This window comes from Marmota flaviventris, chromosome 1, assembly GCF_047511675.1.
Source record: "Marmota flaviventris isolate mMarFla1 chromosome 1, mMarFla1.hap1, whole genome shotgun sequence".
Taxonomy (NCBI): domain Eukaryota; kingdom Metazoa; phylum Chordata; class Mammalia; order Rodentia; family Sciuridae; genus Marmota; species Marmota flaviventris.
The window spans coordinates 105,666,541-105,692,415 of record NC_092498.1 but is presented as its reverse complement, the minus strand read 5'-3'; the positions used below and the strand labels follow the sequence as shown (position 1 = coordinate 105,692,415).

At 36.9% G+C, this 25,875-nt stretch overlaps 1 protein-coding gene across 1 annotated transcript in view; it reads right to left on the bottom strand.

The window, feature by feature from the left end:
* The window catches only part of Abca13 (ATP binding cassette subfamily A member 13), a 437,088-nt gene that overhangs the window by 28,573 nt on the left and 382,640 nt on the right, over window positions 1-25,875 (bottom strand). Inside the window, exons 57-60 of the mRNA XM_071608614.1 lie at window positions 25,224-25,374; window positions 17,931-18,065; window positions 12,445-12,548; window positions 1,805-1,897 (exon numbers count right to left, since the gene is read on the bottom strand). Of these exons, the coding sequence (XP_071464715.1) occupies window positions 1,805-1,897; window positions 12,445-12,548; window positions 17,931-18,065; window positions 25,224-25,374 (483 nt within the window). The remainder of the gene's footprint in view (window positions 1-1,804; window positions 1,898-12,444; window positions 12,549-17,930; window positions 18,066-25,223; window positions 25,375-25,875) is intronic.

Genomic DNA, 25,875 nt, shown 5'->3' with positions numbered 1-25,875 from the left:
TCACTATTCAAGATCACATTCAATAATGATATCATCAGGACATTCTGGAAGTAATCAACTTTCTCCACTTGTACAAGACCACCAAGGTGACTGTTTTCTCCTTGCAGAATTGGGGACGACATCGGAGGGAAGCGTCAATCTCTTGACAGTTGCAGTAGCTCTCACACAAGGTCCTCAAGATCTATGGGAGCCTAGTGAATTTTCATGGAAAGTAAGGAATGCAGGGGAGTTTGGAGGGATTCCTCTTATCTATGTGAATGCCTCCATGTTAGAAGAAATGGGGACAACATGGATGATTCCAAATATAGATGCCCTGGAATCATCCCTTACTTTTTATTTCAATATTATGGAAACATAAGTAGTCATATATTTATTTATGATAGGCTTATTTGTTGTAGGAAAATAAAAAAAAATTAGAAGCCATTTTAAAAGCTATCTTGTTCGGTATTTCAGTGAATAACTCCATGTGAGTTCTTGCTTTATATAGTTATAGTTCATACCCACTAATAATTCATCCTCAACCTACAGATCACATTATCAGACTCAAAACTCAGAAGTGGACAGAGACTGTCCAGCCTGTAGATAAGCATTGGAAATTATCCTCTTCCCGTGATCTAATCTTGCTGGCTACTGCAGCCAACTTTACCATGCCTAATGGAAAGCAAGAAGCTAGAGTCAAATATAAATCACCCAACAATCAGGAGTGGACTATAAAACTTTATGTAGACATTCATAAAGGTTAGACAGTGTGAAGTATTATTTTTCTTTTGATAATACTTATTAAAGTGAGCGGACAATAGTTTCTAACAGATTCATCTGGCAAGCATTTGACACTAAACAGCAAGCATCAGTGAGGTTTACTATCCCAGTAGTGACCAACACCAAGCCACTAGAAGCGTGCTGTTTACTTCCTAATACATCACCTCTATCCAAGCACTTGCTATTTTCTCCATAAAATAAAAATATTTAAATTACAGCTATTTACCAGATCTCTACTTAAGAGTTCTAACATTAAAAACATTGACTGAATGAACATGAAAAGAGAGATTTATCAACATAAATGACCAAATTACTCTCTATGAAAAATTAAGGTTAAACAACAAACTGAAGGAAATTAGAAAATCGTTCAGACAACTCTGGGGGGGGAAAAAAAAAGAAAGATACAAGGACATAAAAATGGTCATAGAAATTGATAACAAAATCATTAAACTCCCAAAAAGTAAATGGAAAAAAAAAAGACATGAAGAGATAATTAACCAGGAAGAAATCTAAGGGATTCATGAGCACAGGAAAAAAAAAAAAAAAAAAAAATCTTTAGTCTTTTATTATCCGAAATGAAAGTAAAACACAGCAACTGTCTTTTACCCTCTCACACTGACAGAACTCTTTCTTAAAGTATAGTGTTTGGTAAATCAGGACTCTGATTTACTGTTGCTGAAAACTGTATTATTGGCACAACTTCTGGATAAGGCACTTCATACACCAGGAGGCCATTTCTTGTCCTGTCTTGATCTGGGCCTGCCAGCCATACTCTTTCCCTACCAATGCCACCACAATCAGGGTATGGTCCTTCTCAAGAAGGAAGCAAACTATCTTACGGAAAGAATCTGGGAATTGACATCCCTTTGACTTACTAATCGTGTTTTTTAAACATACCCTTTAATGTCCCAATGCCTTCACCTCTTCCTGTATGTCATGAGGTAATTAATTGGATCAAGCTATCTCTAAAGCATCTCCAGTTATTACACTGCATCATGCTGTTGATTGATAGGAATCAAATAAACAACAGAGAAGCTCCACATACCTATTCCTAATGTGCTGAGGGGAGCCGAGACACTGGAAGCAGCCGTTAACCATTATGGCCAGTCTGGTGCAAAGAGCTTCACACTCTTCCATGCTGGGAAAAAAAGAAAAAGAAAAGTAAAGGTGAGCCACACTTGAAAGAAAAAAGGCTTGATTCAAACTTTAAAAGTAAAAAGTGGACAAAAACACTATTACTGCAAATTATGTAATTCTTAAAATATAGACACCTCATGAAAACCAAACAAAATACTTTTAAGTATCATAAGATTTATTTAGGTAGCCAATAATATAATTTTAAAAAATTACTAGCATTTTCATGTACCACGAAAAATAGTAATAAAATAGGAAAGAACCATTTACCAATAGTACAAAATTACAAAATAAAAACAATCTTAAGAAAAAAGATGTTTTATGAAGAGAAAAAATAAAGCTTTACTAACAGACATAAATAAAACCTTGACTCAATGAAAAAGAATGGCTATTTTAAAAAGGAAGGAACCTTACAATATAAAAATCAGTAAAATGTAAAACAATACTAGCATAATATTAGTGTAAATATAAAATATAATACTAATATAGTATGAAAGTAAGCTCATTATATTTAAATATAAATATAAGTGTATAACAAAATATAATGCTGTAATAATATTTAATATACAATTATGTTAGGTTACAGTAAAATTGAATATTATTTTATCATGAATAAGTTATGTAATTATAAAATATAATTTTAAATCTTCATAAGTTACAAGCTGTGATATGGATGCATTATAATGTCAATCAAAATTTTATCTCTCTCCTTAGAAAAATTGAAAATAATTATAAAGTGTTTCTCCAAAATAAAAATATTGAAAGAATTATGAGGAAAAGTGTTCCAGAAAACATTAATATTTGTTACACTGCTAAAATAAATTGAATAAGGTAATAAACTCAAAAATTATAAGGCCAATGGCATTAAAACAAAAGAGAGCCAAAATGAGCCACTAAAGCATGAAATGCACACATGATTTGAGGATGGGAGCATCTGTGTGAGCACTACAGCAATGGTGGAAACTGAGGGGGCCTTTGATGTATGTGGCAATGCAAAATCCCAAACTTCTAATAAGATGTCAGAAGACAGCAAACTGTCTTAAGAACAGAAACAAACAGGAGCTGGGGTGTAGCTTAGTGGTAGAAGATTTGCTAGCATGCATGAAGTCCAGGTTTCAAGCACTACCAAAAAAAAAAAAATTAAAAGAAAAATTGCCACAAACATAACAGGTAAGGGTTGATAGCCTTAAAATAAAAAGTCATGTTAGTTTAAAAAAAAATCCAATGTATAAAAAGAAAAATATCATGTGGAAATGATTTTCACAACTATTCATGGCCAATAATGTAGCAACAAATCATAAACTTAACCATTAAATCAAATGTTCTTAAAATTGTTTTCTAGCTAGAAAGGCATTCATCATGCATGCTTTTCTATGTTTAAGGATGAAAGTGTTTTTGTTCTCCATTGCATTTCAAATAAAAACAATGAGTTCTCGGATTAGCAAAATCCTAGTTAAAGATATTCTCAGTAATTCTAAATAGGTCACCTCATATGCTGAGGTTGGAAGTAAAAATAGGCATAACTTTTTGAAAATCCATATGGAAATAAATCCTTTTCTATGAACTTGCCCCAGGAAACACAAAATATGAACATATGGCAATTTATTTATAGTAAAAATCTAGAAAAAAAATACATGCTCTATAGTGAGATTTGTTATTTATTTCATGTAAATGAAAGATCATTCCGTGTGTTAGACATTAAAATGAAGTTCTCTAAAGTCAATGAATTTCATGAGTAAAGATTGATACTTTAATGGCAAAATTACAATGCATATGAGGAGAATTGCACATGTGAGTTTTTTTCTAGAAAGAAAAAAATTGTAATATTCATACAAAAAAGTATGGATATTACTGAGAAGCGAAAAGTTAATGGTAGATCATCTTTATTTCTTCTTTCTTTCCAATTTGGTATTATCCAAATTCTCTACAGGAAGCATGTGTTATTTCCATTGTTAGGCAGCAATTATAAAGCAATCTCTGATAGGATCCATGGATGTTCAGATCAAGACTATTTCATAGTTCTCTTACAGTTACATGTGGGCACACAGAAAATTCAGGTCAACAGAATGTGTATTTCTGGGTCATCTTGAAACAACACAAGCCACTTGACCTGGGTATTGTCTTTTTCCACATCCCTTAAGTTGGGATGCAGACACAGTGCTGTGAGTCAATGTCAACCATGAGGACAAGGACAACTGGAAGATGGCTAAATGGCATGGCAGAAAGGTCATGATTTCTTGGTTGGCCTTATAAAGCACAGCTCACCAGCAACTTAACAAAGTAAGGGGGAAATGTGTCTTGCCTGGGCCACTATAATTTGAAGTTTCTTTGTTATACTTGACATAAAATCTAAGGAATATGTACTATAAACATTCCAAATATGCTTTACAATTTTTTTTTCTGGTCAATTATAGCTTTCTCTGTTTCTTTAATGAATTTTAATTTAAAACATTTTATCATTTTTATGACTATGTTGCAGGTTGACTATGAAGTCACTTTTGTATTACTTCCTTAAACATAATTTGGAGATGTAGGAGTCCAAATAATACCAAATATGAATTAAATTCTCGTAATAGGACTTGGGTCATAGCTTAGTGGTACAGCGCTTGCCTGGCATGTGTGAGGAACCAGGCTCCATCCTCAGCACTACATAAAAATAAATAAATAAAGGTATTGTGTCCATCTACAACTAAAAATATTTAAAAAGTAAATCCTCATGATATTAAATGACTAACAGTTTCAACTGAATTATTATTGACTAACAAATATCCTCTAAACATGTTGGATATCATAACATCTAAGCATAGAGGACAAAGATAGAGATTTTGATGATCTTCTACAGTAAGAAGAATACACAAAACTGTTCAACAATGAAAGCAATCATTGGTCATTTACTCAAAAACAAACAAAAATAACCCATCAAATTGTTTTCCTTAATGATTCGTTAGGTTGATTAGTACTGAAATATGTCTAGGTGATGCAAAGACTTGTGTCCTTCATTTATCAGTGTTTGACATGTGAGGAAAAACCAAAGTGGTTGTTCCTGTTTGGACTGATTTCCATTCCTTTTAGTAAGTGACATGGCTCCCAGTTTCTTTCCCTCAGTTTCTTATCCCATGCTTCCCAAGAGGCTCAGGAGTAAGGAACAAGAGGCACTAAGAGGTGAACTCAAAGTTAAGAGGAAAGCTTTCCCACGAGATACTTCTTTTCAACTAAAGCTGTCATTTTAGAATCACAGAATCAATCATAGGCTTCTCTATTCTTCACTTTCAGTGAGTAATTTAGATCTTTGTATTGTATGAATAGCAACAAATTTATAGAAATAAATTTGTGTATATGCATATGTATGTCATTAATGTGAAACCAAGTGAATAGGAGGAGGATATAAAAGAGAAACAACAGTAATACATACCTGTTTTGAGAACAGTCTACAATAATTATGTGTTATATAAGAAATAAAAATAATTTTATCTTTTTATTAGAAAGTTAAAATTCTTAGAACCTGTGCTTGAACATCAAGACTCAGCTTCATGCCAGCAAACGAAGATAGCAAAGCGGAGCTCAGAATTAGCAGAGCAAATGGTCATTTTAAGCAAGAAAATTTACATATTTTTTTAAAAAAGTAGATTTATCAAGTTTAATTCATTTTAATATAAATTTTTTTCTGAAGAGAAATAGAACAAAAACAAAACAAAACAAAAAAAGAAGTAGCAATTCTGACTGTGCACAAGTGAAGAAACTGTCAAATCCATTCCATGAAAAGCAACTATAATACTAGACAAAATTTCAAAACAACCCTTTCAGAACACTGGGAATTGACTGAAGGCAAGCAGCAATATGAGAAGCAGTTATGTCCAACAAATTGCTAAACTCAGAATAAGAAGAATTTGTGGCAGGCAAACCATGGGCTACTGAGTTCCCTCCCCAGCTTAAACATGAAGCAGGAAAGGGTGGGCCATGAGTATCAGCAGCTTCTGCCATGGCTGAAGGGCAGGGACTCAGTTTGGAGTATTGAGTGCAACACCCATGCCCAGTAACATAGCTGGTTTATATGACTATATTGGATCCAAGCATTCAGGAATGGCCAGCACCTCTAGTACCTGGGAGATGGCCTCCCAGGTACTAGAATTTTTGTGTCTGTGACATGCTTACAACCAATTGAGACCCTAGTGTGTGCAGTAGACACTGGAGATGGCCCTGGCTTTCCACATACTGCCTCTCAACCCAGAGGCTATTGCATACATATAGGAGAGGCACAGAAGGACCCAAGGAAACTGACATGTTCAAGTTGGCACAAACTTATAATTTTCCTGGCTATCAACACAGAGAACGTTTGGCAGAGGACAGAACGTCTGTATTGTGTCAACCTGAGGTGGGTGAGAACTACCTCTGGTCAGTCACAGGATATCAAGGAACCTAGGCAAAAACAGAGGTGACTGTTATACAGCCAGTCTTGAAAAATTAAAAGTAATTTTAAACACGAAATCTGAGCAGAGAAATCAGCTGCTACTCACTGCAGGAGTAAGATTTTTTTCATAGACTTATCCCAGGCAAAGAAATCCAACAAATAAGTATTTAAAAAATGAAAGCTGACAATAGAGCAACTTTCGGATTAGTTAAGAAAGTCAGAGCAGCTACATTATCTAAAATGTCTAGTTTTCAATAAAAATGTAGGCACGCAAAGGAACAGGAAGTGATCCATATTCAGGGGTGTAAAACAAAAGCAGTCAATATAAATTTCTTGAACTCTTCCTCAATGTTAGAGTTAGGAGGAAAATTATCCAATGCAGAGAAAATATATATGTTCAAAGAACTAAAGGAAATGCTATTTAAAGAATTAAAGGACATATGACAATAAATGCAAGCAAATAGAGATTCTAAAGAAAATGAAAGTTATCAAAAGAATCAAAAAGAAACCTTTCAGGTGAAAAGTTCAGTAAATACAATGAAAACTTTGCTAAAGAGAATAACATCAGATTCAAGATGGCGGAAGACTCTGTGAACTTACCAAGCCGCAAAAGTGATCTCATCTGAGAAAAGGACAAAACAGGATGGAAAGGAAATGAGCAAGAAACTCACAGATTTGTGATAACAGAATCCCAACACATATGTAATGAAAAAAACAAAGGAGAGAAGAGATAGAAAGAGCTGGAAAAATTTTTTTTTAGTAAATAATGACCAAAAAATTTTTCATGTTTTCTCTATGAAAAAAGTGCATAAAGAATGGCAATGATATTGGTTACCATACAAGAATCTACAGATCTCTTTTTCTCATATTGTTTTTTTAACTCATTTAAAAGATTTAAGGTTATCACAAGGTGATAATTATAACAGTTTTTTACTGGATATAGAGCACATGAAATGCAATATATATGATAATAGCACAAAGAGAGGGAGTGCAGCCAGGTTATGGCAAGGTTGTTTTACTGGAGGTAATTTAGTATTAATATGATAAAATTAAGATAGTGAGTATTCTAGGAATTAGAGTTTCTAAGAAAATAGCTCAAAAATAACTAGTTAAAATACCAAAGATACTATACTGGAAATTATTTAGTATATAAATGTCAAATAGGAACAAAGATTAAAAAAGCAAAAAAGATATGTAAACAATAAATAGCAAAATGGTTAATGTAACTTCCACCATATCTATAATTATGTTAAATGTTAAATCATCTAAACATCTCACTCAAAAGGCAGAGACTTTCAGATTGGAAAAATAGCAAGATCAACTGTACCATTTGCAGAAAACATCCTTTCTATTCAAAAACACAATCATTTGAAAGTAAAAAGGTTTTTAATATACATAGCTATGTCATACACATAGTAAACCAAAGACAGTAGTAGCAGTGAAATCACTGGATAAAACAGACTTTAAAACAATAAAAAAATGCAATGAGGGGTAAAAAAGGACATTTCTTAATAAGAGGGTAAAAATATTTGGAAGATAACATTTAAGAGTGCTTATCCATCTAATCACAGCTTCAAAACATACAAAGAAAAAACTGACAGACTGTAAAGGAGGAAAAGCCAGTAATACATTAAGATTTCAATATTTCACTCTCAATACTATTAGAACACCAAGGCAAAGCACCCACAATAAGACAGAATTCTCAACACTAACCCTAACTGGCTCAATCACAGAATACACACACATTCCTTCCCACTAAGGACCATTTCATTCCCTAGGACAGGCTGCAGGCTAGGCCATGTGCAGAAACTATGGCTGTGTGGCCAGATCCAGCCTGCCGCCTTATTCATTTAGGTTTTACTGGAATACAATCACATTTACTTACCTAATGTCTGCAGTGGATTTCATACTACAACAGCAGAGCTTTATTTGCAGTAGACTATATGATTTGCAAACAAAAAAGAATGTATTATCTGTTGCTTCACAGACAAAACAAATTATAGCCTCTATGGCGGGCCTTTAAAAACTCCTTACCCATTTAAAAGAATGGAAATTACAAAAAAGTATTTCCTCTGATCACAACAGAATTAAATTTAAAATGAGCCACAGAAAGAATTTTCAAGTGAATGAAAAATTGTGTAACAGAAACAGCTGAAGGGCTTCTCCTGCATGTTTCACGACTTTATAAAAGGCACTATACTCAAGACAGAATTAGATGTGGGACCAGTGGCACATACCTGTAGTTCCAGCAACTTGGGAAGCTGAGGTAGGAGGATCACAAATTCACAGCCAACCTCAGCAACTTAGTGAGGCCCTAGGCAACTTAGCGAGAACCTGCCTCAATATTTAAAATATATATATGGATAGGGATGTTGCTCAGTGGTGAAGCTTCCCTGGGTTCAATCCCCAGTACCAAAAAAAAAAAAAAGAATTATACTAGTGAGAGGATAGGCATATATGTCAATGGATAATAATTGAGTCCAGAAATAAATCTATGGTCAACTAATATTAAAATTATGGTCAACTAATTTTCAATAAATATACCATAATAATTCAATGGACAAAGGATAGTCTTTACAAAAATAGAGCTGAAATAATTAGATATCTACATGCATAAAAGTAAATTTGGACTCATTTCCTCTTATTATATGCAAAAAATTAGCTTAAAATATATCAAAGACTCTTTAAAGCTAAAACCCTTAATATTCTTAGTAGAAAAGATAGGAGGAACATTTTCATGACTTGAGAACAAAGAGTTCTTAGATGTATCACCCAAAATGCAAGCCACACAAAAATGAAAAATTAGACTTAATAAAAAATGTTTATAATGTTTACATTTCCAATGAGAAAAAACATTAGCAATCATATACACAGCAAGGGATTTATATTCAGAATATAATGTCCAATAGGTATGCAGGTAGGTAGATAGGTAGGTAGGTAGTTAGGTAGAGGTAAAACCTCTTACAAGTAAAAAATACAGACAGAAAACATAATTATAAGTGGCAGATTCTTACAAAACTAAATGTACTCTTACTATATGATGCAATCACACTTCTTGGTATTACCCTCCAAAAGATGAAAAAGTTTACATACAAAAATCTGCACATGGATGTTTACAACAGTTCACATATAATTGCCAAATCTTAGAAGTTATTGTAGTATTCTTCAGTGAGTGAATGCAGAAATAAACTGGTACATCCAGACTACAGAACTTTATTCAGTGTTTAAAGGAAATGAGCTGTCAAACCATGAAAAGACGTGGGGGAAACAAAAGAAGCCAGTATAAAAAGATTATAATCCTGCATGATTCCAACTATATGTCAAACGGGGAAAGAAAACTATGGAAAAGGTAAAAAAAAAAAAAAAGTAATTGGTTGCCAGAAAGGAGAGATGAATATGTAAAGCACAGTTAATTTTTTGGGCAGTGAAACTATTCTCTATGGTGTTTTAATAGTGGAAACATATTATTATATATTTTTCTAAATCTACAAAATGTCCAACACCAAGGATAATGGCAGCTATGGATTTTGGATGATAATGCTGCATTGATGCAGGTATGCATTAATTGTAACAAACATACCAGTGTCATGGAGCATACTGATAAATGGGAGAGGGTCATAAAAGAAATCTTTGTACCATCCTCTCAATTTTGCTGTGAACCTAAACATATTCTAATTTTTTTTTTTTTTTTTTTTTTTTTTTTTTTTTGGTACTGGGAATTGAACTCAGGGGGCATTCAACCTTTGAGCCACATCCCCAGCCCTATTTTGTATTTTTTATTTAGAGACAGGGTCTGAGTTGCTTATTGCCTCACCATTGTTGAGGCTGGCTTTGAACTCGTGATCCTCCTGTCTCATCATCTGGAGCTGCTGGGATTAAAGGCATGCTCCACCATGCCTGTCTCTATTTTTTTTTTTAATGGGGGAAAGTTTTAATAGATATTTTACCAAAGAATGAGTACAAACAACCAATAAGCACATTCAAAGATCCTTAATCCAATTAGTTTGTTTCTTAAAGTAGTAAACACAATTTACCATTTGACCCTTCTATGCAATTTTTCAGACTCTATCCAAGAAAAATAAAAATATTTACCTATATATACAAAGACATTTACCAGATTATATGCATAATTTTATTCATAATAATCAAAACTGGAAACAATTCAAATATTCATCAACTGGTGGGTGAATACATGAAAGTGGTCTAATTATACTATGGAATGCTATTTAGCAATGAAAAGGAGTGAATTATTGATATATGCTGCAACATGCATAAGCTTTAAAAACATTATAGTAAGTGAAGGAAGGCAGATACAAAAGCCTACACATCATACAATTCCAGTAATATGAAATATCTAGAAAAGGCAAATAATTATAGACAGAAAGCAGATCAAGGATTGCCTAAGTTTGGGATTTTGAATGAAGGAAATGTAGTAAAATCTTGAGAATGTGAGGAAAAGAATATAATGGACATTATATTCTGAATATAAATCCCTTGCTGTATATATGATTGCTAATGTTTTTTCTCATACATTGCTGGTGGGATTGCAAATTGTGCAACCATTCTGGAAAGCAGTATGAATGAAGATTCCTCAGAAAACCCAGAATGGAACCATCATTTGACCCAGTTATCCCACTCGTTGGTATATACCCAAAGGACTTAAAATCAGCATACTATAGTGACATGGCCACATCAATTTTTATAGAAACTCAATTCACAATAGCAAAGCTATGCAGCCAACCTAGGTGCCCTTGAGCAGATGAGTGGATAAAGAAAATGTGGTATATATACACATGGAATATTACTCAGCCAGAAAGAAGAAATATGGCATCTTCCAGTAAATGAATGGAACTGGAGACTATCATGACAAATGAAATAAGTCTGTCCCAAAACACCAAAGGCTGAATATTCTCTCTGATATGTGGATCCTAAAATACAAAGAGAGTCAGTGTGTGTGTGTGGGGGGATTAGAAGTTCATTGGGTTACATAAAGGTGAATAAAAGGAAGGAAGGGGGATAGTAATAGGAAAAACAGTAGAGTGAATCAGATAACTTTCCTTTGTTCATATATGAATACATGACAAGTATAACTCCACATCATGTACAACTGCAAGAATAGGATCCTAATTAGAATAAGTTATATTCAGTGTATGTGTAATATGTCAAAATACAATATACTATAATGTGTATCTAAAAAGAACACATTAAAAAAAAGAGAGAGAGAAAGAAGGCCAGGTGTGATGGCATAGGCCTGTAATCCTAGTAACTTGGGAGACTGAGACAGGAGGATCTCGAGTTCAAAGCCAGCCTCGGCAAAAGCAAGGCCTCAAGCAACACAGTGAGACCCTGTGTCTAAGTAAAATACAAAATAGGGCTGAGGATATGGCTCAGTGGCCGAGTGTCCCTGAGTTCAATCCCTAGTACCTCCCCCAAAAGAAAGGAAAAAAAAAAAAAACCCTCATATCCTTAACCATTCTTGTTACTTGATTCACAGAGTATTTTATTTAAGCTTGGGCAGGGAGATGGGGCAAGACTAAGCTTTAAAGCCCAATCTCCATTGTATCTTCAGGATATTTTTAGCCACCTCATGTTACTTGCTCTCCAGGTACTGGTTTTTTGAACTCTATGTTTGTATTGCCATGAGGCCTAGAACAATGTCTAATAAAATTAAAAAGAGGTAATGGTTGAGAATTGAGTAACACAATTAAATCCATAATGAGTAAAATATTAGACCAGATTTTGTAACATGTTAAGTTTTCATTTCAGATAATTCTACCTACTGGAATATGAGGTCTTGGATAGAAAGGAGCTGGGAACCCTTGGGAAGAACTAACTGAGGGAGTCCATCAATCATCCCTGACCAGCAGTAATGGACCACGCCAGGGTGTGGTCTGTGGCTACCAAACTTCAGGCTCAAACTCCAGCTCTCCCACGGGCTCCTGTGGCCTTGGTTATGTTACAGGATCTCTCTCTGGTTCAATCTCTTATGCTACATACGGGGACCATCAACTATATCAACCTCACAGTGTAAAGATGAAGGAACTTCTGTGTGTGGTGCTGGCTGGAGGCGGATATTTTCCCCTAACTATTGTTTGTTACTCATATTTGTTCAGGAAGTAGCCACAGGAGGGGGCTCTGCTCACCTGTGGGAGGTCAGCACCACAGCACAGCCTTCCTGCGCCTCTTTCATTATTGTTTGCCACAGGTATCTTTTAGAGCAAGGATCCATTCCAGAGCTGGGCTCATCCTAGAGGAAAGAAAACACACAATGATATTAATTTGATGAATACACGTATGAACATACACTATCACATAAGGCCAGATGCTGGTTATGAGGAAAGAAATCCCTTCTCTGATGGTCGCAGGTACCTCTCCATCAGCTTGTCTGCATTCTGCTCAACAAAGCCAAGATAATGGGGAAAGGAGTGGAGTGCACTCATGCAGGATGCTACTTAAGAGGCCCACTTCTTTCTCATCTCCCCTAAATGACTGAGATATTGGAAGAGACTGGAAGTAGGGAAGAGAGGCCATGGGCCATTGTAACCACTCTGGGAATTCCACCAGAAAGCCTGCTGCTATGCCACTTGGAAGGTCTCTCTCTAGAGTCCTTCACACCGGTACACAAGTACACAAGCACTGAATCCCTCACTTTGCCTTTCTTAGTGGCCCCTTGAAAGGACCCCCAATAGGGCAGGTATAATAGGCATGTCACATAAGCAACCAGCACAGTTTTTTAAAGAGTTAGGAGAAAGCACACAAGCTCAAGCATTTCAGGGCATTGCCCTAGAGGGCAAATGGGAAGCTCTCAGGAGCTGGCATGAGATTCCACTGTGGGAGGGACAAAGGCATATAATCCTAAGAATTCCCCTCCCCCATCATGAGTGATCAAGAAGTGTGCAGTGTGCACGCCTATAGAAACGGTCTAAGAGAGCCTCAGAATGCACCCCCTAACTGACAGGGGAAAGTGTTTCTCTCCCAAAGAGAGCCATTAAAGACTGTGAAAACAGAAGAAATGCAAGACTTTAAGCAACATAGAGGAAGAGGTGGAGGAAGAGGAAGAGGAGGATGACCAAGAGGGCATAGAGGAGGAGGAGAAAGAATCACGACACCACTGAAGAACACGATGTTTCTGTGTTCTTATGATGGATTCCAATAGCTGATTTCATTGAACTGCAGATCTAAGAATCTCCAGACACAAAACTGAAAATAATCACCTTGAAGAAATTCAGTGAGTTAAAAAGGGAATATAAATAGAGAATGCAATAAAATCAGAAAAACAACACATGAACAAGTTCAAAAAGAGAAGTCATGTGAAAAGAACCAAGTGGAAATCCTGGAGCAGAAAACTGTGATGAATAAAATGAAAATGTAAGAGTGTCAACCGCCGATTTGATCAAGTAAATGGAAGAATCAGGAAATATGAACACAGGTTGTGTAAAATTGTTCAGTCAGAGGAGGAAAAAAAATTGAAAAGGAATGAAGAAAACTGACAGGATATTATACAAAACCCCTGTGAATATTTGTATCATGGCATTTATGGAGAAAATGTAGCCCTTATATACTGTTGGTGGGAATGTAAATTAGTAAGCCATTATGGGGCTTCCTCAAAAGTAAAAATAGAACTATTATATGATCCAAAAATTCCATTACTTTAAATACATGAAAAGGAAAAAAAAAAGGAAATCAGTATATCAAAGAGTAAAAAAACATGCACTCCCATGTTTATTGCAGTACTATATACATTAACCAATATATGGGATCAATAGAAGTATCCATCAATAGATAAGTAGATAAAAACATGGCATGTACACACAACAGTACATTATTCAGAAATAAAAAAGAATGGAATTCTATCACTTGTGACAACATGGAAGAAGCTAGAGGATGCTATGTTAAGTGAAATAAGCAAGGCACAAAAAGAGAAAAAAACACGCTGTCATGAGTGTGTATGTGTGTGTGCGCGCGCATGTGTATATAATAAACATTATTCCTTTTTAAAAAGAAGGGAATTCTTCAGTTTCCAGCAACATATGTAGCATTGGAGGATGTTTTACTAAGTGAGATAAGGTAGGCATGAAAGGTAACCACTTTATGATCACACATGTACCATCTAGAAAAGTCAAATGCACATAAACAGATTACAATAGTAGTTACCAAGATTGAGCATGATGGGAATGTAGGCAGGTGGGGCATGGTTGGAGGAGGTAGGTCACCGAGAGCATGCTCTTGGGGACTCCATATTGTCCCAAGCCCTTTTATCTCTGCTTCTTGGCTGCCAGAAGATGAAAAGCCTTCCTCTGCTAAGTACTTCTACCATGATGTTCTGCCTCATCTCATGCCAAGAGCAATGGGGCCCACTGATCACAAACAGAAACTTCTAAAACCATGAGCAAAATAAATCTTTCTTCCTCTAAGCTGTTTTTCTCAGGTTTTTGTCACAGTGACAAAACACTAACACACATGGAATTAATAAATTCTGGAGATATAATATGCAGCATAGGAGTTCTATGATTTGAATTTTTTGTCTCCTTGATCCCCAATACAACAGTATTGGGAAGCATGGCTTTTGAGAGGTGATTGAGTTAGGAAGTCTTCCCATTCATGATGAGTACAAGGTGCCCTGATGGAGGGCTTACACAGCATTTCTGGAGGATACTTAGTTCAAGGTGCCATCTTGGAGGCAGAGACAGGACCTTCACTGACCCCCAAAACTGATGGTACCTTGGTCCTGTACTTCCAGGCTTCAGGACTATGAAAAATATATTTCTTTTCTTTATAAGGTTACCCAGTCCGTGATATGTTGTTACAGTACCACAAATGGACTAGCAGGGACTGTAGTTGACAATGCTGTATTGTTCATTTGAAATTTGCTAAGACAGTTCATCTTAAGTTTTCTTACCACTAACTGAAAAAAAAAAAATGTCACTATGTGAGGGGCTTGATATATGAATTAGTTTGATTGTGGTAACCATTTCACAGCGTGTGTATCAAAACATTATACTGTACACTTTACATATATACAATTTTTACTTGTCAATGGTGGCTCCTTAAAAATAGGGGGTTGGGGATATGTTTTCGCATTAGCCCGATTCCCTTCACAATCTGCTTAGATAAGCCAACCTCGATGTCTCTAAAATAAATCCTCCACCTCCATAAACTTTTAGAATGATATCTCCTGGAAAGAGATATGATAGTAGAAAAAGGCTTCATTTATTTAGCAACATCAAATAAATTGGAATTTCTTGGAACCTGAAGCTTTTTCCTTCAATAAACTCCAAAACACTTGCTATCTGAACCATTTTGGAGAGAAATCTTGCCTAGCTATATAATGCATTTCTGGGTTTTCTGTAGTCTGGGAGCACTGAACACATTTTTCTTAAGAGCTTTGGGTCATCAACTTCCTCCGAGATGGGGGGAAAAAAAAAAAAACATAAGGGAAGTGTTGGAGAAAAGTCACTGAACAGGAAAATAAACACCTGGCTTTTTCTAAAAATCAAGTACTATGTGTGTACTACTTACAATAGTAAGTAAAGAATATAGTCCTACATCGTTCAGTAAAAGGGTTGGGTGGTTAATTTTTAATTTTCTGGATTGTCACTGTGGCATGAGTTCCAAGAGCCCTTCCTTGTCTCTCAGCGGAGAACTTCAAAACCATCGTTTGAAACTGATGCTCTGAACAGTCACCATCATCCCAGTTACTAAACACTTAATGTAGATTTATTATGCACAAGGCATTTGGCTGTGCACTTCATGTGGATTATATCAGACAAGGTGGAAACAGGCTTAGAACATGCAAAGTCATATGCTATAGAACTTCAAAAGCAAAATCCACACCAGTTCACTAGGACTCCAGGGTCCTCACCTGGCCACTGTGCCAGAGTCCTGGACATTCAATGGGAATGAGAGCAAGGAAGATAAAAGAAGAGAAAGCTGAGATCTGTCATAAGTCAAGAGCACAACCATACAGCAGATCCCCTTCATCTGACTGAGGAGATGCTCAGATGCTCCAGGCTGAGCACAGAGACATCCTCTAGGAGGAGCTAAGACTCAGACTGTCTCACCTTGAGAGGATAATGCCATTTGGGAACTGCAGAATGGTAAAAATGTTAACTTGTATTATCTGGTTTCAGAATATAAAATTATGCATTAGTCCTTGATTTGGGACTTTTCAATAGCAAACTTGGATGAATTAAAACAATACTCAGGTGAGTTTCCAAAGGACAATAAATGACAGGACCACATTGTTCAGCATGGACTTTCTGAATCCCCATTAACTCTCCCACTGAAAGGCTGTTTTCATCTGGCAAACAAGAACAGAAAAGAGAATCTGCTTTATTCCCTATATTCTTTGACACCCATCAGACAGTCTGCCAAAGTGCAGCCCTGAGGTGAACATTAGTGATTAGAATCTAATCTATACCATAAGAACAATATTCTACTTACTGTTTGAATGGCATTATGTATAGCTAGAGCTGTTTTTGAAATGTAAGGCAATTGGCTCTGTTTATGGGCAGTATCACCTCCAACTAATGCTTTGAATTAATTTAGAATTGATTGCAGTTCCCAGATGGATTACAGAATGCTTTGTCTCAAGGCCATACCGCATGCTATACCTTTTCTGGAACTCTCTTCCCTCCCTTCCATATCCATCAGGCCATCTATGTGTTAGCCAGTTTTTCATCATTATAAGAACTACTTGAGATAAACAACTTATGAAGAGAAAGCATTTATTCTGTTTCACAATTTTGAAGGTTCTAGATAATAACTGGTTGACACTGCTGCTTCTGGGGCGGCAACCAGGCAATATGTCTTGGCAGGAACATTTGGTGAAGCAAAACTGCTCACCTCATGGTTAGGAAGCAATAAATAATAAAGAAGAAGGGTCCAAGGTCTTACTATCTCTTTGAGGGCAGCTCTGGATGACCTAAAGACTTCTCACTAGGCCCCACCTCCTAAAGGTTCTACCAACTACCAATCACAGCATGGGGTGGGGCCAAAGCTTTAACACATGGGCTTTTGGGGAATCTGCATCTAAATTATAGTAATCCCTCACATCCATCCTCATGATTTACCATAGATATGTGTCATTACAGTTATGATGAACATATATCGGCTGGTAGAAAAAGACTTAAAAGCATTGTGCTAGAGGAAAAATACCTATTGATTTTTCAGATTAGAAGTGAATTCTATTTTTTTAATATAATTTTAATGTTATAATTTGATTGACAACTGAGTTTGGGGGTGAGTGGCAGAGTGCTTGTCTTGCACGTGTAAGGCACTGGGTTTGAGCCTCAACACCACATAAAAATAAATAAATAAATAATAAAGGTATGTGTCCATCTACAAGTAAAAAAACATTTAATTTTTTTTTTATTGACTTTGACAAGGGTAAGTGAATCTCCCAAAAGATACATGTCTTATTTCTATATAAGTCTAGTAGTGTTTTACATTTTGTTTGGGAAACGTTGAGTTAGGGCAGAACAGTTCATTAGTTTGTAAAATCAGTGTTGTGAATTCTGAAGTTATTTCCTACAAGAATTCTATTTAGTTAAACTACGTTTACAAGTACACGTGCAATGGGCATCTCATTTCAAGACAATGACATATTACTGGTATTTCCACTACTCACCAATAAAAGAATGTCAGGTTTCCCTACTAGGGCCAGGGCTGTGGAGAGCTTCCGCTTGGTTCCCCCACTGTAGGTAGCCACAGGTTTCTCCACATGGGCTTCCAGGTGCAGGCGCCTCACAAGGTCTCCAGCCACCTGGAAGAGAGGAGCCACTGGTGAGCATGCCACCCCTCACCATGCCACCAGACACCAGACCTCAGCCCTGACTCCTGCTCCTTCTTCCCACCACCCCTGTCCACTCCTCACATGGATGGTCAAGTACATTCCGTGGACCACTCCCTTCATGATATAGGGAGAAATTGAGAAAGAACAGGGGGGTATCTTCTGTGCCTGCAGATTTCTGACTGATCCCCAAAACCCCTGGGTCTGGAGCTAGGAAAATAGTAGGTAAGAAACAGACTTAGTTCTGAGTCCAGACTAATGTCGACATTAAGACGAGCAGAAAGAAGGTAAACCAAAATGAACACTGAGATGGAATTGGACAGGAATGAAACCAAGACAGTGAACTGTCAAAAAACCTCATGGGAGGAAAGAACTGAGAGGACTTTTCAATATTAGCACAAACAAAGAAATATCCACTGTACATTAAGAAACCATTGATAAGAGTTTGCACACTCAGAGTTCAGTATCCAGAGGTAGGGAAAGAATGGGGAGTACTTTGTTCCCAACTTCTGGGAACCATTTTAGCAAGTAATAAGGATGGTGATTTCATTCACCAAAGCTCCACTCTTGTCCACAGGGGAATTCTGACTCTCCTGGGACCCCATGCACACAGCTTCTCTACCTCTCCTCTCTTTCAATCTGCCCTCTTTTCACACACCCTTGAAAATCCAACTCATCTCGTCTCTCCTTCGCATAAATACTGATCCCCTATTGCAGGTGTCACATGCATCTCACAGCACTTAAGTCAGCACTTCCCACTGTAATTGGCACCATAGTCTATGATGTTTCCAGTTCCATCATCTCCTGTACTGGGAGCCAAATTGGGCAATTTTTTTCCCCAATTCTGCATAATTTAAAATGTTGCAGTTTTATTTGACTCTCATGACCTTAATGATATAATTTAAATATTAATATAGATTCAGTTTTAGACATTACTGTCGGGGGGCCGCCATGAACAAGAGCTGAGCGTGTAGGAGCTGAGCAAGTCCCCTTAGCCTTGATAATGAAGGTGTGGACCTGGCTTCTGCTCCCAGCACCAAAGCAGGCAGACCTCACTTTTGCTCTCAAGGGAGTGCAGCTCTGGGAGTGGGCGTCACCCAATGGGACAGGGCTATACCCCTCACCCCCGTTTGCTGGAACACAATCCCTTGCCTTGTTTGGGTGGAATATTCTTGAATGTCTTCTCCCCAATAAATAGGAGGGTTTCAGGCATGCTTGCTCTCTTTTGCCTGCCTCTCTTGCCTCCTTTGTGGGAGCTGAGGTTGAGGAGCTGTTACTGAACGCCCCCCCCCAAAAAAAGATTTTTTCCGTCTCTGTGTGGTTATTTAGTAGCCAGCCCAATTCACTTGGAGTGACCCTTACTGAATCAGTCACATGTCATAGCATCTTACACAACCAAACTGGCCAGTATCATGGTTTTTTTTTTTTTTTTTTTTTTTTTTTTTTTTTTCACTCAGCTCCTCCTCATGGTTTTCAGTACTCAACATGATCAGAGAAACTTCTCTGAAAGTATGGTCTTCCAATATCATACCTTAATTCAAATTTAGGAAAACTTCCATAGGAATATGAAGATAATACTTGTGTGTCCTAAATAGCTTGTAAAATTTAGCTTTCCTCTAATGAATATATATTTATTGATAAACATAAAAATTATGATAAATGGATAAGATGATATTAAGAGGCTTTAAAATATAGCAGTGCTGTAAATACTTCCCAATAAAAACTTTCACACAAATTTACTCTATTTTTTTATTTGTATAATCTCTGAATAATTTAGTAATTGAACTACAAAGCTCCAGAACTGATCTTGTGTTCAAATAGCATAAGTCGAGAAAACAGACTTCCAGGCCCAAAGAATTCACGAAGAAGCAATCTCATATCTCCAGCTATCTGCCTAAGAAAGTGAACTCAAGGCCAATTGCTTGTTCTTAGGAAAACAGGCTACTTGTTGTCTCCAGGTTGTTTTATATAAACAAACTATCTTTTTCCTGGCAGCATTCAGCCCACTTGATCAATTAACAAACTGAATAAAATTTAAATGAATAAAAATTCAAATAGAACACTTTACTCAAAATAATCAAGCACAAATATTAATGAAGTGTCATATGAATAAAGAGACACATGCCTGGCACTGCAGGAACTAGAGCAATGACAGTGGTGCTAATGGATTCACCCAAAATTGCCCCAGAAAGCAACCATCAAGAAGTATAAGTTGAGTCCTGGGAAAAACATTCTATGAATGAGGAAGGAAGGGAACACAGGAGGATCCCCACCAAGGAAGCTTTTGTCCCCACAAGGAGGCCTAGGAGCATTGCAGAAATTGTTTAAAAAGTTTGTCTTTTGGAAAAAAGCAAATGTTAACAGCTCTAAGGCTAGCAGCAATAACACATGGGGAAAATAAATTTTGGGTGTTTTTTCAAACCATAAAAGTCAACAAAATAATGAAAAAATATAATGTATATAATTAGACAGTTTTTATTTTACTCTCATACATTATAAAGATCAGCAATAAATGAAAGCTGATGAACAGACAAATGAAGTAAAATATAATAATAAAAATCTGATTTTGTAGAAATGTACCTCAGACTAATTAGAGAAATGTTGAATAAATTCATCAAGATATTATGGCTTATTTTTTATGAAACCAGGGAAAGTATGGCTTTTTTTTCCAATATCACAAAATCTTAAATGCTGCAGTCTCCAAATCCTCAATCAGTTAACCACAGCAAAGATTCCAAAAGAGACAGGAACAAATATATCAGTTTGATCTAATGCTCTCTAAATGTTACATTTTCAGAAAATAACTGAAAATGGCCTAAGAAGAAGTATTTCGTTGGCGTCTTTCTGCACTCTGCACTGCTATCAAAATAATGGCAAACATAATGTCCTAGCAATCAAGGCTGGCAAAATACTACCTATGGCCCAAAATGTCACAGGTTACAGAATCTGTTATTCTCCCCCAAAAAACCCAGAATGTCATAAGTTATACAGTCTGTTATTTTTCTCCCAGAAAACTCTAGAAATAGTATCTTACTTAAGGCAAAAGATCAGGGTTTATTTGTCTTTATATTCCCCATGTCTCCATCACACTTGCCACATGGTAGGGCTTTTATCATTGGAGCCAAAATAGATTGCCCAGAAAATATTAAACAATTGTTGAATTCCAAGGCTAGAAGTGATCCACTAGCAAATATGAGGATCACTTCAAAATTTCATGTAAGATTAAAATAAGTAAGAAGAGACTTTTAGATAGAAATTATTATTTTCTCAGCCTCCCTTTGCAGATGACCTTTACTCTTTCATCCCCCGTCTTGTGACTTCTAGCTCATTCTTGTAAAACTATGAATCGAAAAAAACTCAAGACAAATGTATGGCTATAGAGGATGTTGAGAAGCCACACACAGTATGTGTTTTTCCTGGAAGGAATTTGTGCGTATTCACAAAAAATAAAATCGGTAAAGACTCTACATATTCAATCCCAGGGAAAACTAAAATGGAAATCTTCTACATCTCATCCTAATTCAAAGTGTTGCTCAATTGCTTGGCTTTGATATTAGCCCTGAAATTACCCACCCCCATTAACTCCTCTCACATGCTTTCTTTCTCTAGCATCCCAGACATTGTAGTCCTTGTCTCCTGAATCATTTGACTGTAACTTAATATAAAATTCTTTACCAGGTTAATTGAATTCAGGCTCAAATATGTACACCATACAAAATGTGCATAAGGAAAGACAGAGAAAATTGGAAATCATTACTTCAACCCGTGGGACCTGAATTCAAGCTGAAGGAAGAGTTACCTTTTACTTCCCTTCCTGGACTTGTGAAGGTTTTCAGGAGTGAGGAATGTGACTAACAAAAATGACCAGCTAGCTGGAGTATAGGTGGGCTGGGGGCCCTGAAACATGGATCAAGTTTAGCACAGGGCTTGGGCTCTGGGGGTTGTAGGGAAGTAGTTGGGGTGTGAGGCTGATCTGGGGGACTTTCAGCAAGCATAGGATGATCTCCTTGAATCACAAAAGACCCAAGGTGGCTGTCCATGTTGCCATGAACAATAGATGGAGCCTAGAGAAAATAAACAACATGCACTGCAGATGAGCTAAAAAGAATTAAAAAAAAAAAAATCTCATGTTTATATGTCTGTGTCCTGAAAGCTTGGAGGGGAGGTGCACATGGGGTCCCAACCTGAGCCAGTGGAAGATAAATCAACTATGCAAAGCTCAGGGTTAGAGGAGCCATGCAGTAAACCCATGTGATTTCCACTCCCTTGACCACTCCAATGAATAAAATGTAAGACTGAGCTGTTGGTGGCACGAAGAATTTCATTTTATATCACTAGCAACCAGAATGCACTAAGGATCAGGGTAGTGTCTTAATGAAGAACATGTACTCTGGAGCTGGTTTACATAATTTCAAAACAAAATTCTGCCACAAGCTATCCAGGTAACTTGCATAAGTGCTCTGTGCCTCAGTTTCTCTATTTACAAAATGAGGAGTAATCCTGTTATCTACATGTTGACTGTAAAATACTATAAAAACATTACCTAGAAAAAGAATAAATACTGGAATATAGTTGTGCATTGCTTATCAACAAGACACTTTCTAAGAAGTGAATTGTTAGAAAATTTCATCATCCGATGAACTCTTTAGAGTTTATTTACACAAACCTAGATAGTATAGCTCAATCACTTGATAGGGCCTCTTAATGCAATCAAGACTCAGTAATCACAAGATGTTTGAGGCTTTTGCTTGTGTCACGTGGCATGTTGCCTTATAGTAAACTGTTTTTTGTAAATGGGAGTATACTCTAATCATAAAAACATCATGTAGTAAGTATATAAACCAGTAACAGTCATTTATTATCAACTGTTTTTTGTTTTGTATCCTGGTGTTACAAAAAAAATTTTATGTGGCTGACAGTGCAGGTATGTATACCAGCACCACCACAAACATGTGTGATGCATTGTGTTACAATATTATGATGGCTGTGATGTCACTAAGTGATAGGAATTTTTCAGTTCCATTATATTAGGGGACTTCCATCACATACATGGTCTGTGGTTGACTAGAATTTTAATAATAAAGTTATTATATATAAACAGTGCATGACTGCATTAGCTACAATGGTTATTTTCTGTTATTTTATAATAATTCCCTCGGGTCATCTTGTGCTAAGTATTTCAGAGCACATATACCCATTTTTTTTTATGATTTGTATGTAGGAATGTCCTCCCAACCCTAAGTTCACGTTAAGCAATTCAGTGATATTCAGAGGTGAAAAGATTGGATTATGAGGGCTATAGGTAGATTAATCCATTTGATGGATTATTAACTTGAATGGACTACTGGGTGGTAACTATAGACAGGTGGAGCATGGCTGGAGGATGTGGCTCACTGGGGTTATGGCCTTGTACTAAATCTGATCTGGGCTCCTTTCTCTCTCTTCCTCTTCCTCTCCCCCCCCCCTCTTGCTTTCTGGCTGTCATGAGCTAAGCAACTTTCTTTCTTAGACCATAATGTTCTGCCTCAACTTAGTCTCAGAGCAATGGAGTCAGTTGACCATGGACTGAACCTCTAGAACTATGAACCAAAGTTAATTTTTCCTCCTCTAAGTTGTTTCTGTCAGATATATTGGTTACAGAAACAAAAAGCTAACAAACTGGTTTACATTTCTATATATTCCCACCATTTACAGGAGAGGGGTATTTGCTAGGAAGGGAGCTATTGCCTTTGGGAGCAGATGGAAAAGTGTTCTGATCTATTAGAAACCTCTGAGCGAGCAAGTAGCAATACTGTCTGCAAAATCAGTTGCAGTCTCAAGAAAGAAATAAAGCCAGTTCTTAATTGGTGGCCATTAAAATAACTTCTCCGTGGAGGAGTTCAGAAAACAAGGCTGTAAGACAGCTGAGAATCAGGAGGCAATTGCCCTGGATGACAGGAAGCACCAAGCCTTTCTATATTAAGAGACTTTTCACAGGCACTTTCCCCACAGACAGCATAGGGGCCGGTTTACAGCATTTGCCAAGCATCTGCCTCTTTAATCAAAAACTAACAAGGGGGAGCTGACAGAGAAAATGCCTATTAAAGATGGAGCCAACAATTAGTGCTGGATTCTAAGATCTGTTTAACTGCAGTGAGCAGGTCTCCTGCAGAGTGGTTAGTTTTCTTTGCTTTATTAAGATGGGAGGTGCATAAAGGGTCCAGGGTCTCCACAATGAGGTAGAGGGTCTGTTCTGGCTTCACTTGAAGTCACAGAGCATGAATAAGAAATGAAGGCTGAAGCATTACAAAAACAGCACAGTGAATGAATTTTCATGGACTGGTGAAGGCGATGACTATTAGTTTTGTCTCTTGTGAGTCCTACAGTGTTCCAATGGACTCTAATAGAATATCACATAAGCTAATTTTTTTTTTCTGCTCCTAGTGCAGAATCCAGAAATGAGGTGCAGAAAAGGTAAAATTGTGCATGCAGCAACTGCTATTCCAGTACTCTCTACCTGGAACATTTGCTGATCTGTCCATCAAAGCTCTCCCCACTGTTTCCCTGACCACTGCTCCCATCAAGAGAAGTGGCAGCAGTCTCTTGCCTCAATTACACTAGACTCTCCTTCCTCTCTCAATGATATGCGGTGGTCTGGGTGGTCCTGTGGATCTTACTCTTCCTTCCGTCTCCTGAGGCTACTCAGAATGAGACTCCTTGCAGGAATCTGTGGGCCTGCTTACCAGGAAATTATCCATTCCAAAATTTCATATACATTCTGTGATCTCTCCCCTGTAAGCTCTGGACATACCCAGTCTATATGTGCTCTTGAATATAAATTAATAGTCCAGTAATTATAAAAGACATTTAGAGAAAAGAAGGAAGATACAAAGTCAGAAATTATGTTATTTTTATTTAACTTCTTTCTCATGTCTCACAGACACATTTTAAATAAATAATATCATTAATACAACCATATTTTAATGTCTCCTTTTGTACAATCATAATGAAAAAGGCCTTTCTGATACTAAAGCCTTACTCGATGTTATGGCTCCTTTTTCTTATAAAGTAAGAGAGACATTGGGGCCAGAGGTGCTAACTAAGCATTCCTCAATGGGTCCTTCTTTTTGGAAAAATTCTAGGGATGCTTACCTCAGGGATGCACTGCTTTGTAATCCCCCGTAGGCTACAGTAATAATGGAGATGTTCCCAACCGGTCAGGAGCTCATCTAGGGCGTCCTGCTGAGGACAGTAGCCAATGAGAACACCCGCCTTGCCCGCAGAAGACAGATCCACCTCCTTCCTGCATAGACAAAAAGGGAACAGGTTGAGAACAGTCTTCCCTGGCAAATATCAACCCATTTTCTAAATTTAGCTCATCAGTAAGTCCACTGAAGTTAATTTGCTATAATTAACTCACTTTGCATAAATAGGTTCAACTAAGAAAAAGTGAAGGATATCAGAATATGCAGCCTCAAAGCATGTATCTCTGACACGTGGACTATTTTGGGCTAATGGAAACTAAGCAACAGCAGAGGTAGGGAAAGCAGTTTCGTTTTCCTCTGTAAAAAGAGTATAAATTCCCCCACTTATTTATTTATTGGTACCAGGAATTGAACCCAGGAACACATAACCACTGAGCCACATCCCCAGCTCTTTGATTTTTTTTGAAACAGGTCTCACTAAGTTGTTGAGGCTAGCTTTGAACTTGTGATCCTCTTGCCTCAGCCAACCAAGCCCCTGAGACTACAGATATGCACTACCATGCCTAGCTTTAAATTTCCCCTTTTATTAAGAAAATTTC